The sequence below is a fragment of the Astyanax mexicanus genome, chromosome 3 (genome assembly GCF_023375975.1).
Source record: "Astyanax mexicanus isolate ESR-SI-001 chromosome 3, AstMex3_surface, whole genome shotgun sequence".
Taxonomy (NCBI): domain Eukaryota; kingdom Metazoa; phylum Chordata; class Actinopteri; order Characiformes; family Acestrorhamphidae; genus Astyanax; species Astyanax mexicanus.
Window position 1 is genome coordinate 19,713,182 of NC_064410.1, and position 15,258 is coordinate 19,728,439.

Here is a 15,258-nt window from a genome sequence, read left to right on the forward strand (position 1 = left end):
TGTGGCTGTTTGTTTTCTCTTTCCGCTCTCTTCCCCCACTCTCTCTCTCTCTCTCTCACTCTCTATCCTGTCGAGCGATGTTTTCCTTCCTTTTTTCCTCCTACAGCCTCTCTCTGTACCTTCTCTCCACCTCATCTCCCCGGTCGTTAACTCTGAATCTTTTTTTCCCTCTCTCTCTCTCTCTCTCTTTCTCTCAGACTCTAAACTCGGTCACCCCTCACCTGGACGTGGAGGAGTGCAGCGTGTCTCTGCTGCCCCGGAACCGGGAGAAGAACCGCAGCATGGACGTGCTGCCGCCGGACCGGGCCCTGGCCTTCCTCGTCTCCACCGAGACCGACGGCAGCAACTACATCAACGCGGCTCTGATGGACAGCTTCCTGCGGCCCGCCTCTTTTGTGGTGACCCCGCACCCGCTGCCCACCACCACCGGAGACTTCTGGAGGCTGGTGTTCGATTACGGCTGCACCTCCATCGTGATGCTCAACCAGCTCAACCAGTCCAACTCTGCATGGGTGCGTGGATCTCACACGCACTACAACTACAACTCAGTCACTACAGTCATTAAGCCATTGATTATTGAGCCATTCCCTTGGATTGGTTAAAAGTTTACTGCAATAGACACAGTACTACCTGAAAACTGTACAAAATTCACTTATTTATGCTTATGTTTAAACAGACTAAAGAATGAAATTTTATAATTACACCATCTTGAAGTTCACTAAATTAACTCGTCAATCTGTCCTCCAGTCCTACCTCTTCATTTGTGCTTATAATTCGAATTGTCGTGAATTTAACTTCAAGATAGTGGCAGAACTATGTTCTAGAGCTTAGATTGGGCTCAAAACATCCTGTCATTATGAGCCCAAGCTCGATTTAAACCCAAAAAGTAGAGCATTAAAACTGAGCTTTTAAAAAACATTTTCGGAATGTTTAAATGAGCAAAACAGTGTTAATTTCGTTGAGGAATACTTTTCATCATAGTTTTCGTCAACAAAGCTTTTTTTCAAGACGAAAACGAGACGATAACTAAATAAAAACAGCATTAAAATGAAATTAACTGACATTTTCGTCAATGAATAAAAACAAGACAAAAATGTTTGGCAGGGATGAAATCTTATCAGAACTGATTTAGTTCTGTGAAAGGTAGGGACCAGTTAGGAAGAGATCCAATCACTACTGCTTTCAGCTTCTGCAGACCAGAGTCCCACAGATCTCCATGCAGAGATCCGCGTTTTAATACTGATGTTATTTCATGAGCTGATGGGGTGTTTAACTCGGCAGTGCACTAAAACACAGAACTGATACAGAACCCTAACTCATTAAGATCAGATCATCTGTTTAGTCTCACAGTGGGAAAGATATAGCTAAAATATATAAATATATTTTACATTCAAACATTAATAATATTACACAAGTGGTTATTAAATGTTTCATTTCGTATAAGTATATAGTTAATAATTCAAGGGAACTGATGAAAAAGCATTTAAATTTACACCCTTTACATTTTAGTCGACTAAATTGACTGTAGTTTTTGTCGACTAAATTCTTATGACATTTAGTCGACTAAAACTAGACTAAAACTAAAAACATTTCAAATGACTAAATTGTGACTAAAAACTAAATGCTATTTTCGTCACAAGACTATGACTAAGACTAAATCAAAATATGCACTGGAGCGAAATCTGTTCAAAATTATGTTAATTAACACTGGAACACTGAAGATCTATTATTTAAGAAAAAATGCTTAGTAAGAGCAGTAATCTCTGAAAGATTAAAACATAAACAATGCGAAACAATGATCCTTAGCCTAAACATCGGTAAATTAGGCTACAATATGATGTCTAAATAACTTTCATCTAATGTAATATCATTTAAATTTAGAAACTAATTTCTAAAGAAAAAAAAAATATAATGAGCTTACAGTCAATATAATGCGTAATACAGACAAGTGGAGTGTGCACTGCACGCTTGTGCAACTTTTTTTCAAACACAGTGTGATTTGCAACTTATATTGTTATATTGTTCTTATAGCTTTACATGTAAAAAAAAAAAAACAGCATTAAAAAACAGACGCCTACATCACAGACTGCTTTCTTGAACGTGACCCGACCCGGCCCGAGGGAAAGTGGTGGGAAATCTCGGCAGAAAATCTAAGCTCTACTATGTTTAATATTCTGAGTGCCTCGTGTTAAATGTCTGGGCTCTTAGAATTCTACCAATAAAGATTCAAGCTACTTTAAGCTTGTTAATGGTGCAAAATTAGTGATTTATTTGCATGGGCAACACTATGCCCCTATCACTAGCACTGTAAGCCTGTTGGGAGCATCGGCTAAAAGCTGAAGAATAGAGGTTGGCTTTTGGATAAAACAAATTTGTATTTGTTATTGTTATCACATTTCACTACACCCTAAGTGCATTTCACACCTTATTTTTCCTTTAATACTTACTTAAATGTGCTTATCCTAAGAAAAAGGAATATCTTCAGGTGCAAAATTGATAATTACTGTAACAAAGGCAAACTCGATATTTTTTTGTTTAAATAATATAAATAAATAAAAAATCATCAGAATAAATAATACCATAAAACATTGAAGGCAAGGGGCCCTATTTTGTTGATCACTGGTAAATTGTGTATCGTGCAGCTGAGTGAAGGGTGTGGTAGTGTGTCTAATTCTCTTAATTAATCATAACAAAATGCCCACACCCATTAATTGTGGGCATCACAAAAAATAAACCAATCAGTGTGTCATTTGCCATTTTCTTTAAGAGCCAGGTGAGCTCTGACTTTGGCACATTCTTATCTTAACAGCGCAGCGCTTTTGCGAATCTTAGCAGGATATGATACTGACCTGTGTGTTCTTTATTCTATTTTTTGTTGAGTTAAAGTTGGGGTTTTCGCTCTGAAGTGTGTTTATGTGCACCTATTGGAATGGCTGCTTGACTGTTGTCTAGGTTTAAATCAGTCAGTGGCGCACCTGGGTTTTCTGCCACCAAATAGCAACACGCCGAGATTTTTACCTGAACACACCTCACTTCCAGACCACCACACCCATCGGCGTTATTTATTCCTCATTTATTGCTAAACTCTGAAGCTATTTTGACGGTGCAGACGCAAGGTGTGAAAATACACTGTTGACAGGATGTAAGATAGCAATGAGCACCGCAGCATGCCTTACGCAGGGTGTACGTTTAATAGGGCCCAAGGTGTTCCCAAGCCCAATGAATTTGCATTGTAATAAATGTCCTCTAACACGTGGTGTGCTGATGGCCCTGAGCTGTGAATAAAGAGCGGCTGTTTTGAGCTTGTTAAGTCTTGTAACTACATGTGGGCAGGTTTTGATATGGTGCAGGTTGAAAGCTGAGTAAACAGATGCTCTTGCTCAATCACAGGAGAACCTTGGAGAGGAGACTTTCCTACTGAAACCTTGAAACCTGAGTGTGTGTGTGTGTGTATTAGGGCTGTCCCTAACGATTATTTTTTAAACGATTATTCTAACGATTATTTTTTTCGATTAGTCGACTAATCTATTCATTGAGAAACATATTTAAATAATTATTTTACGTTTTAAAGCAAACGATAAATTACTATATTTATATATAATAACAACAACAACAACAACACAAGCCTACTAAACCAAACCCCACACTTATAATCACTTACATGTACAACACGTTTAGATCTATAACGCTAAAAATGGATAAGCTCCCATACACCACAACCGTATGTTGCACTGTTTTCTGTGACCGCTAGATTTTGTGACCACGGGCAAGTAGTTCTCAGCAGACCGGTGCACTGGCCGATTCGAAACGTGTTCGTTTCTAATGTTTACCCCGACTGGCCAAAACGGTTCAGTTTAGGGCTGAGGGTAAGGTGTAGGTATAGAAAGCTTCCGTTTTGCCAATGAACGCTCATAACCGTGAGCACTGGTCACAAAATTCCGACGGTGACAGAAAACGGTGTGACACCGCAGCGCCGACGGCGCTAGCTAAAATAACTTAAGGCAGCTAGCTTAGCTAAACACCTGAACTTATGAATAATGCTACTGTTTCTGGAAACTGCGAAATGCCATGCACAAATATAAACCAAAAATGTATAATTTCTGCCTGTGGCAGGTTTAAAACCTTTGGTAGACAGCCTTAAGTCTTTTTAAGGACACCCGCGGAGACCCTGATGTAAACGCTAACTTACTGTGTGACCCTGTTGACATAGTGCTCCTGGATGTTTGCGCTTCAAGTGCTCCTTTTGCACGTATGGCAGAGGACCACATTGTTGCCCTTTTGCGTGAAATGCTCCCAAACTTTAGATGCCCGCTGGCGTTTTTTTGTAGCTGGAGATTGCTCTCCGGAGTCCAAGCTCTCTAGAGCTTAGATTCTCTGCCCGAACCCGACATGACCCGAGGCCCGCCCGTAAATCCGACCCGGGCTCCAGAAAATAGTCCGAGATGTAGGCGTCTGTTTTTTAATTATATTTTTATAAAAAAAAAAAATAACGAAAACTGAAAGTGAAACTAAACTAATTTATTTATAAGCGCTGTTTTCACTACCGCAGTTCTACAGCGGGGGTGTTGTGCCGATTCTGTCCGCGAAGCGGGAGTCAGATTCAGCAGAGAGTCGGATTCGGCACAAACGCGGCGGCACCTCGCGGTCCGCGGTGTCAGTTGTAAGCGCTCGCGCTAGCCGCAAAATACGGCAGAAAACACTGAGGGAGCTGCAGAATTATGAATGGGACTAGAATATGAGCACGAGGAGATCAAAGAGAACCTTCACCTGTGAGTAGAACAAGCAAATCTCTCTCTCTCTCTCTCTCTCTCTCTCTCTCGCACGTGAACTCCTCCGCGTTTGACTTGCAGAACTGTGTTTAGCTGTTCTTAAAAATCATTTTAATTAAATAATAGTTCTATGCTTCTATGTTACCGTGTTAATTAACATAATTCTGATCATATTTCGCTCATTAAAACAGCCCGAAAACAGCCAGTTGGAATTTTTGGGCCCGATCTAACCTCTAATGCTCTCCACAGGCGCCGCCATGTTTACGACGCGCCGACGCACGTTATGCAAATCGATGTATTTTTGTAATCGATGACGTCGATTATGTCGATGCGTCGCCCCAGCCCTAGTGTGTATGTGTGTGTGTGTGTGTCTGTTGGAGAGTTGAGACGAGTGTGCTGCTGTTTATTTCAGGCCTTCCATCTGGACTAAGTTGTGGAGCTGTTTGTTGATTGTGTTTCTTTCTTGTACTCCTCGTAGTGTGGATAGTGTGTCAGGGGAGTAGCTGTTTACACCCTTTCATCACTAAGTTTGTAGATGTTTCTCTCCCTCTTTCTCTCTCTCTTTCTCTCTCTCTCTCTCTCTCTCTCTCTCACTCACTACAGCACAACACTGACACCAATGACAATATCTGTATCAACACGAAGAACATGAACTGATTATAATAATAAAGTTTTTCTAAAAACTAGAATTACAGTAAGAGTTATTGGTACCACTTTAAAATAAGACTACCTTTATAAAGGGTTTATAAATGGTTTACAATATATAATCAGTTATAACACATATGTAGAAAGGGCAACAATGACCTGTTGTTTTCCAAATAGTGAACTCACAGCCGTCTATATTGTTGCCCTTTTTACCTATGTGTTATAACTGATTATTAATGAGTTTTAAGGCCTTTACAACCTAATTAGTAAGCATTAATAAACTAATTGTAAACCATTTATAAACCCTTTATAAAGGTAGTCTTATTTTAAAGTGGTACTGATTTATTGTAAAACAGTAAAAATAATAATAATAATAATAATAAGTCTGCAAGAAGTTATATATACAGTATGTATTTATTGTACACTATATATGTCACATTATTTGCATATATATCCGTGCTGTCAAGCAAAAACAAAGTAATGATTTAATTGCATGCTCTGTGATTAATTCATCTCAATGATTCTCATTTATCACGTTTCAATTAGAAAGTATTTTAAACTGCACAAATTAAATGTAAATAAAATTATATCTAAAGAGCAAATGAATGAAGGAATAACTGATAGAAACTGAAAGCTCCCTGCATACTAGACCATGTTTGATGCGCCTTTATACACCAAAATATAACAGAGTGTTTTAAAGAAGAAGTCTTTTTCAGGAAATTGTAGACTACTCGAATATGTTTTAAAAAAGTAATCGCTGAAGTATGTATAATACTCTGTGATAATAACATTTAGCAGCCCTGCGTAAAATACTAAGAATTAACATAATTTAGATATTTTACCATGATTTGATCAAAAGTTTGCTTCGTAAAGTCCAAATAAAAATAATGTCATCAATAAGATCTGGCCTGGGGACTTTTTATTACGAAACCCATAATGGCTTAAGATGCTAACTGTCCTCTGAGCTGAATTAATTGCAAATTTTTAATTACAGATTACAGATGTCTTTGTGCTGGTTAGATTAGTAGGTGCTGGGGTTTGATATGATATGTGAATTATGGCTATAGTTCACTCGAGTTTATAGATATTAACCTCAGAACACCAGAATGCAATTCTGTGTAGGTTAACATCCACTGCTTGTTTAACTTCAAAAGAAAATTTTTTTTTTTTTTTTTTTTTCTTATCTTAGCTTAGCTTTACAGCTTTACTGCTGAATCAGAAGGAAAACTATGGAGCTAAATTAGTGCCAAAACTACGCAAATAAAGAAAACGTGTTCTGTAAATATGATACTACTTGCAAACAAACACAACGCGTTTTACAAATACAAAACTCGACTCTCTAACACACACGGTGTGTTTTACAAACACAAAACCTGATGGTTGTAAATATATATGTAAACTTCAAATAAATACACAGCTGTTTTCTAATACATTGCTCTTTACAAACAAATATAACACGTTTTACAAATGCAAAAAGTAATAAATAAAACAAGTAAAACATTATTTTCAAACATTACCGTGTCATGACTCACGAACACGCACAGCCCATTTGTAAATCACGTGACTTTTGGCACAGTTTTAGCAGAGTCGCAAACTCGTGTTGAGATTTTCTCACAAATACACCCAACCCTCGTACAAATGCATCGCCCCAGAACAGCAGGTGGCGCTGTGGGACACTTTACGAGAGGTGGCTGCACAGCAAAGCAAGCTCTCCTATCCGGCGCTCCACAGAGCATTAATTTACACTGATTAAGGTGTTTAATACACCTTTAATAATCACAACTCTACCATTTTATACCCGATTTACACACGGTTGTTACAAACAGCAGAGATGTAATTATGATATAGGACGCTGTTACACATCACAAATATGAGCTTTCATGCTGAAATACTTTGTATTATGCTCTTTAAAAAAGAAAGAAAAAAATATTAATTGGTGTTTATATATATATATATATATATATATATATATATATATATATATATATATATATATATATATATATATAGATAGATAGATAGATAGATAGATAGATCGTTAGATAGATAGATAGATAGATAGATAGATAGATAGATAGATAGATAGATAGATAGATAGATAGATAGATAGATAGATAGAGCGAGCATAATACAAAGTATTTCAGCATATTGTCAGTAAATTTGCAGCATTTATTTGCAGAAAATGAGAAATGGCTGAAATAACAAAAAAGATGCAAAGCTATTAGACCTCAAATAATGCAAAGAATTGTAGATTAGTTTCCAGAGGTTTTCAATTTGGTAAAATCAATTTTTTTTTTTTTTTTTTTTTTTACAATTTTTAGGTGGTCTTTCCTTTTGTCCATATCTATCTATCTATCTATCTATCTATCTATCTATCTATCTATCTATCTATCTATCTATCTATCTATCTATCTATCTATCTATCTATCTATCTATATTACAATTTAAACATCAATTAATATTTTTTTCTTTCTTTTTTAAAGAGCATAATACAAAGAATTTCAGCATGAAAGCTCATATTTGTGATGTGTAACAGCGTCCTATATCATAATTACATCTCTGCTGTTTGTAACAAACCAAACCGTGTGTAAATCGGGTATAAAATGGTAGAGTTGTGATTATTAAAGGTGTATTAAACACCTTAATCAGTGTAAATTAATGCTCTGTGGAGCGCTGGATAGGAGAGCTTGCTTTGCTGTGCAGCCACCTCTCGTAAAGTGTCCCACAGCGCCACCTGCTGTTCTGGGGCGATGCATTTGTACGAGGGTTGGGTGTATTTGTGAGAAAATCTCAACACGAGTTTGCGACTCTGCTAAAACTGTGCCAAAAGTCACGTGATTTACAAATGGGCTGTGCGTGTTCGTGAGTCATGACACGGTAATGTTTGAAAATAATGTTTTACTTGTTTTATTTATTACTTTTTGCATTTGTAAAACGTGTTATATTTGTTTGTAAAGAGCAATGTATTAGAAAACAGCTGTGTGTTTATTTGAAGTTTACATATATATTTACAACCATCAGGTTTTGTGTTTGTAAAACACACAGTGTGTGTTAGAGAGTCGAGTTTTGTATTTGTAAAACGCGTTGTGTTTGTTTGCAAGTAGTATCATATTTACAGAACACGTTTTCTTTATTTGCGTAGTTTTGGCACTAATTTAGCTCCATATAAAACATGGCGGCACCCCTGTTCCTTACTAGTGTTTAATCAATCAATCAATCACTCAACCTTTATTTAAACTTGGAGTACATTGAGGGTAGGGATTAACAACAAATAAAATGTAAATAAAATCAAATAAGTAATACAAAAATAAAAAACAGCATTTTAATAAGATATATAAGATAGTTATTAAAAATAATAATTAAAAAATATTATTAGGATATAACACAAATAAGGTAAAAAAATAATAATTTAAGAGTAGGAATCAAAAAGGTAATCAAAAGGTAAAAAAAACAAAGGTAATAGAACTAATAAAAATCCAACTACAGATGAATAAATATGAACTAAACACAGAAACAAGTAAAATATAAATAAGCAATAACTAAGAAAGAAACATAAAAACAAGCTAAAACAAACCAAGATTAAAAACTAAAAGTTAACTTAAAAGTAAATAAATAAATAAAATCATACCAAAGTTAATAAAAAAACTAAAATCAGGCTGTCTGAAGGTAGCTCGAGACTTATAATCTGGTGTGCCTTATAGTGTGAAAAATGTGGTATATAATAATAATAATAATAATAATAATAATACATTTATTATTATTATTAGATTTTGCAGCTGATATATCTCTCTCTCTTCCTCTTTATTTTATATATTTATATAATACTAATTTTATCTTCCTGTTGTCTTTAAATGTAAGCTTGTAAAAAAAAAAAGTTTATTTTCTGCTTCTCCTCTGTTAATACACTTCCGTCAGTGTGGTGTGTGGTATTACAGAACTTCTCCGTCTGTCTTTCTTTGCTCTCTGTCTCCTAAGTTCTTTCTCTCCGGTTTCCTCCCTCTATCTCTGCACGCTTAGCACTCTTTCTCCTTTGAAGCTACTTCAGGCTGTCACACTCGGCCGTGTCGGCTACAGGCACGAACTGCGAGTTAGGCGCGCTCGCAGTTCGTGCCTGTATCACTCGCAGCTATGAGTGAAAATTAATTGACACAGTTAGGAAGTGTTAATCTTTTGAAATGAGAGAAGATTGAAACGGAAAATGGGGCTGATATGGAGGAATGAACTGGATATTTGATATGGCAGTGGTACAATTGAATTCGCTTCACCGATTAACAGCTCCATCACCCCCCAAACAACCCCCCCCCCCCTCCATCTCCTGTTCTGTCTCGCTTTTTCTCTTCCGTTCTGCCAGAGCCACCCCTCTTCCCCGTGCTCCCCTTATCCTCATCCTTCCTTTAATCCGTCTGTCAATATCACTTTCTTGTGTTGTGTGTCCCTATCTTCCTCCCTCTGTCAAATGCAAATTTGAGCGCAAATATGCTTTAGAAGCTTGACTGGTAAGTGTATTAGAGTGTTGGCAAAGCAATTTATTGGATGACGGGTATATGTATTCACTACCTTTCTCATTCAGGCTGGAAATAGTTGTCTGTTCCTGATGTCAGGTCTGGTTTATACCAGATTTTGTGTTGGGAAACCAACAAGTTATTGTTGAGATTACCTGCAGTACAGTTAAGATCATACACATATTTGGGGGCACAGTTTTTACTGCTTATACTGAATTTTATTGAGGTACTGTTTTTATTTAGAGTTTTGTTAGAGTGCAGTCAAATTCATTTAAAATTCTGTTGCGATACAGTTAAGTTTATAACGATTTTTTTTAACTGTTTATACCCTAGTTAACTATGTTTGGTTAGTAGAACGTTTTCTGAATGTTACATGTAACATTCTTACAACATTAATTAGAATGTTAATTAGAATGTTTTAATTTTGTACTTTTAAATGTTCTGGAAATGTCACTGCAAAGTCACTTTTGCCAATGTTTTATTTTTTCGTTTTGGAAATGTGACTTATAACGTTTCCATAATGTTAGTATTCATCTGTCTGGGGATTTCATGTGAGAAACGTTCTGTTGGGAAAATGTTGAGTTAATACAAAATTATGTTGGGATATAGTTGAGTTCATACTGAATTATGTTGGGATACATTTGAGTTCATACTAAATTATATTTAGGTACAGTTGAGTTCATACTTAATTCGGTCGGGACAAGGTTGAGTTCATACTGAATTCTGTTGGAATATTGTTAAGATTATAAAGAATTCGTTTGGGGTACAGTTGAGGTCATAAGGAATTCTGTTGGGTTATAGTTGAGTTTATACTGAATTATGTTGGGATACAGTTGAGATCATAAGGGATTTTGTTTATATTAAATTCTGTTGGGGTACAGTTGAGTTCATACAGAATTCTGTTGGGATACAGTTGAGTTCTTACAGAATTCTGTTGGGATACAGTTGAGTTCATACTGAATTCTGTTGGGATACTGTTGAGTTCATACAGAATTCTGTTGGGATACAGTTGAGTTTATATTAAATTCTGTTGGGGTACAGTTGAGTTCATACAGAATTATGTTGGGATACAGTTGAGTTCTTACAGAATTCTGTTGGGATACAGTTGAGTTCATACTGAATTCTGTTGGGATATAGTTGTGTTCATACTGAATTCTTTTGGAATACTGTTGAGTTCATACTAAATTATGTTGGGATATAGTTGAGTTCATACTGAATTCTGTTGGGGTACAGTTAAGTTTAGGCAGAATTCTTTTGGGACACAGTTGAGTTCTTCATATTAAATTCTATTTGGATACAGTTGAGTTCATACTGAATTCTGTTTGAAAACAGTTGAGTTCATACTGAATTCAGTTGGGATACAGTTGAGTTCATACTGAATTCAGTTGGGATACAGTTGAGTTCATACTGAATTCAGTTGGGATACAGTTGAGTTCATACTGAATTCTGTTGGGGTACAGTTGAGTTCATACTGAATTCTGTTGGGATATAGTTGAGTTCATAAGTAATTCTGTTGGGATATAGTTGAGATCATAAGGAATTCTGTTGGGATATAGTTGAGATCATAAGGAATTCTGTTGGGATATAGTTGAGATCATAAGGAATTCTGTTGGGATATGGTTGAGATCATAAGGAATTCTGTTGGGATATAGTTGAGATCATAAGGAATTCTGTTGGGATATGGTTGAGATCATAAGGAATTCTGTTGGGGTACAGTTGAGTTCTTACTGAATTATGTTGGGATATAGTTGAGTTCAGGCAGAATTATGTTGGGATACAGTTGAATTCATACAGAATTTTGTTTAGGTACAGTTGAGTTTATTAAGTTTTTGTCTGGGTAAACTTGAGTTTGTACAAAATTATGTTACATACAAAACTTTGTTGTTTGGTACAAGTGCGTTTACACATGATCCTCATACAGAAAGTTTAAACATTTTTGTTTATAGTCAAGTTGGGGTACAATTGACATCATATAAACTTTTGTCAGGGTTTATTTGAGTTTATAGAACAGTTTATAAGGAGTACATTTTAGTTCTTATAAAATCTTTAGGGGTACATTAAAGTTTATAGAGAAGGTTCAACAACATGCATTAATTAATACATTTTGAACAGATTTTTTTTGCTGGGGGCTTTAATTTTTTCAGATTTTATTTTTTATTTGGACAAGGGTCTGGCTACAATTAATCTCAGACAGAATTTTTTTAGGTATAGTCAAATATAGACCGTTTTTTTTTTTTGGTATATAAATGTAAATCTCTCTCTCTCTCTCTCTCTCTCTCTCTCTCTCTCTCTCTCTCTCTCTCTCTTTCAGCCATGTCTGCAGTACTGGCCTGAGACAGGCATGCAGCAGTTTGGACCCATGACAGTGGAGCTGCTCTCCAGGTCGACAGATGATGATGTCATCACGCGACTATTCCGGGTCACTAACATCACACGGGTAAGACTGGCGCCGGCTACACAGCCCCGTCCTGAAATATAATGTCCCCTTTATTAGCCGTTCAATCATAATGATGAGCTGGTGTCATTAGGGGGTTAACACGGGAGCCACTCTATTATAATGCACCATTAAATGCAGACCTCATTAAAAGACTCCTGACATTAGACTTCATCTGCCTCCACCAAGTTTCTTCAGAGTCCACAACCAATTTACAGAGGCTAATGGAGTAAGAGACTAATTGCTTAATTCATCTTTTCATGGATTCAGTGAATTCAGTGCAGGTGTGTTTGAAGCAGAGACGTAATGTCGGGGTCAGTCATGCGAAGTGCCCATTTCACGCAATAGTTATAGCTCTTAAATTGAAGGAGGGAGTATTTGCATGTTCATGTGTCTAATTGGTTTTGTGTGTGTGTGTGTGTGTGTGTGTGTGTGTGTGTGTGTGTGTGTGTGTGTGTGTGTGTGTGTGAGAGAGAGTGTGAGAGAGAGAGAAAAAGAGAAAGAGAGCCCCTTCATTGTCTACCGGTAAAACATTACATAATGAAAGGGTCTCAATATTTTTCATAATTCCTAATTTAGTTCTGAATAAAAAATAAATAATAATTATAAAAAAAAATTGGTAACACTTTCTATGAATGTCATCTCTATAAGACTCTATAAACATACTCGCAACACATTATAATGCATTTATAAGGCATTATAAACATGGCTATACATATTTATAAAAATGTATAATTCATTATAGCCATGTTTATTATGCATCATGAACTGTGATTATAATGCATTAATAGCTGTGTTTATAACATGTTATACATCAATAACAAGAAACTCAGTCCCTGCTTGCAGACTTTATCATGAATAAAAAAGCTTCCAACTTATAAACACACCCCCTTAATAATCCTATAAATATATTTTCAACCACTCATAAATTATTCTTGTCTTGAATATAATATTTATATTATAATTATAATGTATTATAACAGGTCTTTGTGCACTCTAAGTAAAGTGCCAGACTTTCATTGTAGGACTAAATTATTAATGATAGAGATATACTATTTTAACATATATATTATAAGCACGGCTTATATTGTATTATGATCACAGTTGTTAATGCTTAACAAACATGGCTATAATGGGTTATGCATTTTTATAAACATTTATAGCCATGTTTATAGTGCCTTATGAATGCATTATAATATGTTATGAATGTGGTTATAGCGTCTAATAGAGATGACATTTATAGAAAGTGTTACCAAAAAAATAAAATTGATTAAATCAGTGGTCTAATGGACTAAATGGACTAATGGAGAAAAAAAAAATATGTTAACACTTTCTATGAATGTCATGTGTATTAGACTCTTAGATTATAATCACACTTATAACAAAAAAAAAGCATTATAAAGCATATACATATGCATACATATCTATGACCATATAATATATTATAGCCACGCTTATTGTGCATTATGAATTGCGATCATAATGCATCATCAGCTGGGTGTATAAGATGTTATATACAAAGCTGCCTCAACAATGCATGCTATGATTACCTGGCAACACTTTCTATAAACATCATCTCTTTTAGACTCTATAAACACATTTATAACATATTACAATGCATTCATAAGGCATTATAAACATTATTATAAATTTGTATATAAATGCATAACCCATTAAAGCCATGTTTATTATGCATTATGACTTGTGATCACAATACATTAGAAGCTGTGTTTAATATATAAATCACCCGGGGCTACCTTAGTTTAACTTGTAGATCACATATTATGATTAAATACTTGATCTCTGTGTTGTAGCTGTAGAATAAGCATCATTTACTGAACTGCAGTAACTCTGTGTTCTCGCTGTGCTCTCAGTACTTTTAATTCTTTACTGTTTTCTTTCATCCACTTTTCTATGAGTATTTAAAAATAGTTGAATGAAAGCAGAAAGAAGACTAAACACAAGTTCAGGAAAATATTCATTTTAAATATATATGTATATGTATTTGTTAAGTTTATTGTACTTAAAAATTATATTACATGAACTTCACATTTGTTAGGTAATCGGTTACAACAAAAATTTTGGGTTTTGTCAACTTTTTGGGTTTGTCACATCCTGGTCTCGTCTCGTGTCTCTGTGTGTCTTCCCCACGTGACCTATGCTCCCCTGTGTCTCCCGTCTCAGTACCTTTCCACCACTTGTCTCATTTGTAGCTCCGCCCCTTCCCCAGGTGTTTCCAATTATAGTGCGTTTCCTGTTTCTTTAAATAGCCCTCCTCTGCCACTTTGTCTCCGTCGTTCTTTGCACCTTCCCCTGTTGTTTTGTCTCTCTGTGTTTCTCTGCGTTTCATAGCCCTAGTTCTTGCTCCATGTTTATTTCTTGTTTAGTTTTCTAGTTTCTTGTTTCTTCCTCGTTTCCCCAGTTCCCTGCTTAGTGTTTAGTTCCTTTCTGCTTAGTTTATTTATTATTGTCTAGCCTAGTTTTTCCCTGTCTTCTTGTTTGTTTTCCCTTGTAAATATATATCCCTGCCCTGTTTAGTTTTGTTTATCTTCTTGGTTATTCTTGGTAGTTTCTAGTTTCTTTGTGTTCTTACCTCATTTGTTTCTTTGTTTATTTACTCCCTGTTTGTTTATCATTAGTACTTCTTGTTTTGCTTAGTTTATGTTCTCTAGTCTTACTGGTTTGTTTTGGTTATTGGTTATTTGTTTATCTAGTTTCATTTATTTGGTTCACTCCCTTGTTCCTTGTATATATCTCCCTGTTCCGTATTTAAGTGTTTACTTGTTTCTTGTTTCTTTGTTACTTGTTATTTATTTATTAAATTATTATTTATTGATTTCACCCTACCTGCACTTGTGTCCGCTTTCCTCGTCACCCTGCCTGGGTCATTCCTGACAGGGTTTTACAG

General features: G+C 35.7%; 1 protein-coding gene across 5 annotated transcripts in view; it reads left to right on the top strand.

Annotated features, from left to right (window-relative positions):
* Window positions 1-15,258, top strand: part of ptprua (protein tyrosine phosphatase receptor type Ua) — a 558,925-nt gene that overhangs the window by 530,104 nt on the left and 13,563 nt on the right. For all 5 annotated transcript variants that reach the window (XM_049476164.1, XM_022682961.2, XM_022682962.2 and 2 more), the window contains 2 exons: window positions 198-512; window positions 12,228-12,353. In XM_049476164.1, coding sequence (XP_049332121.1) covers window positions 198-512; window positions 12,228-12,353 — 441 coding nt within the window. The remainder of the gene's footprint in view (window positions 1-197; window positions 513-12,227; window positions 12,354-15,258) is intronic.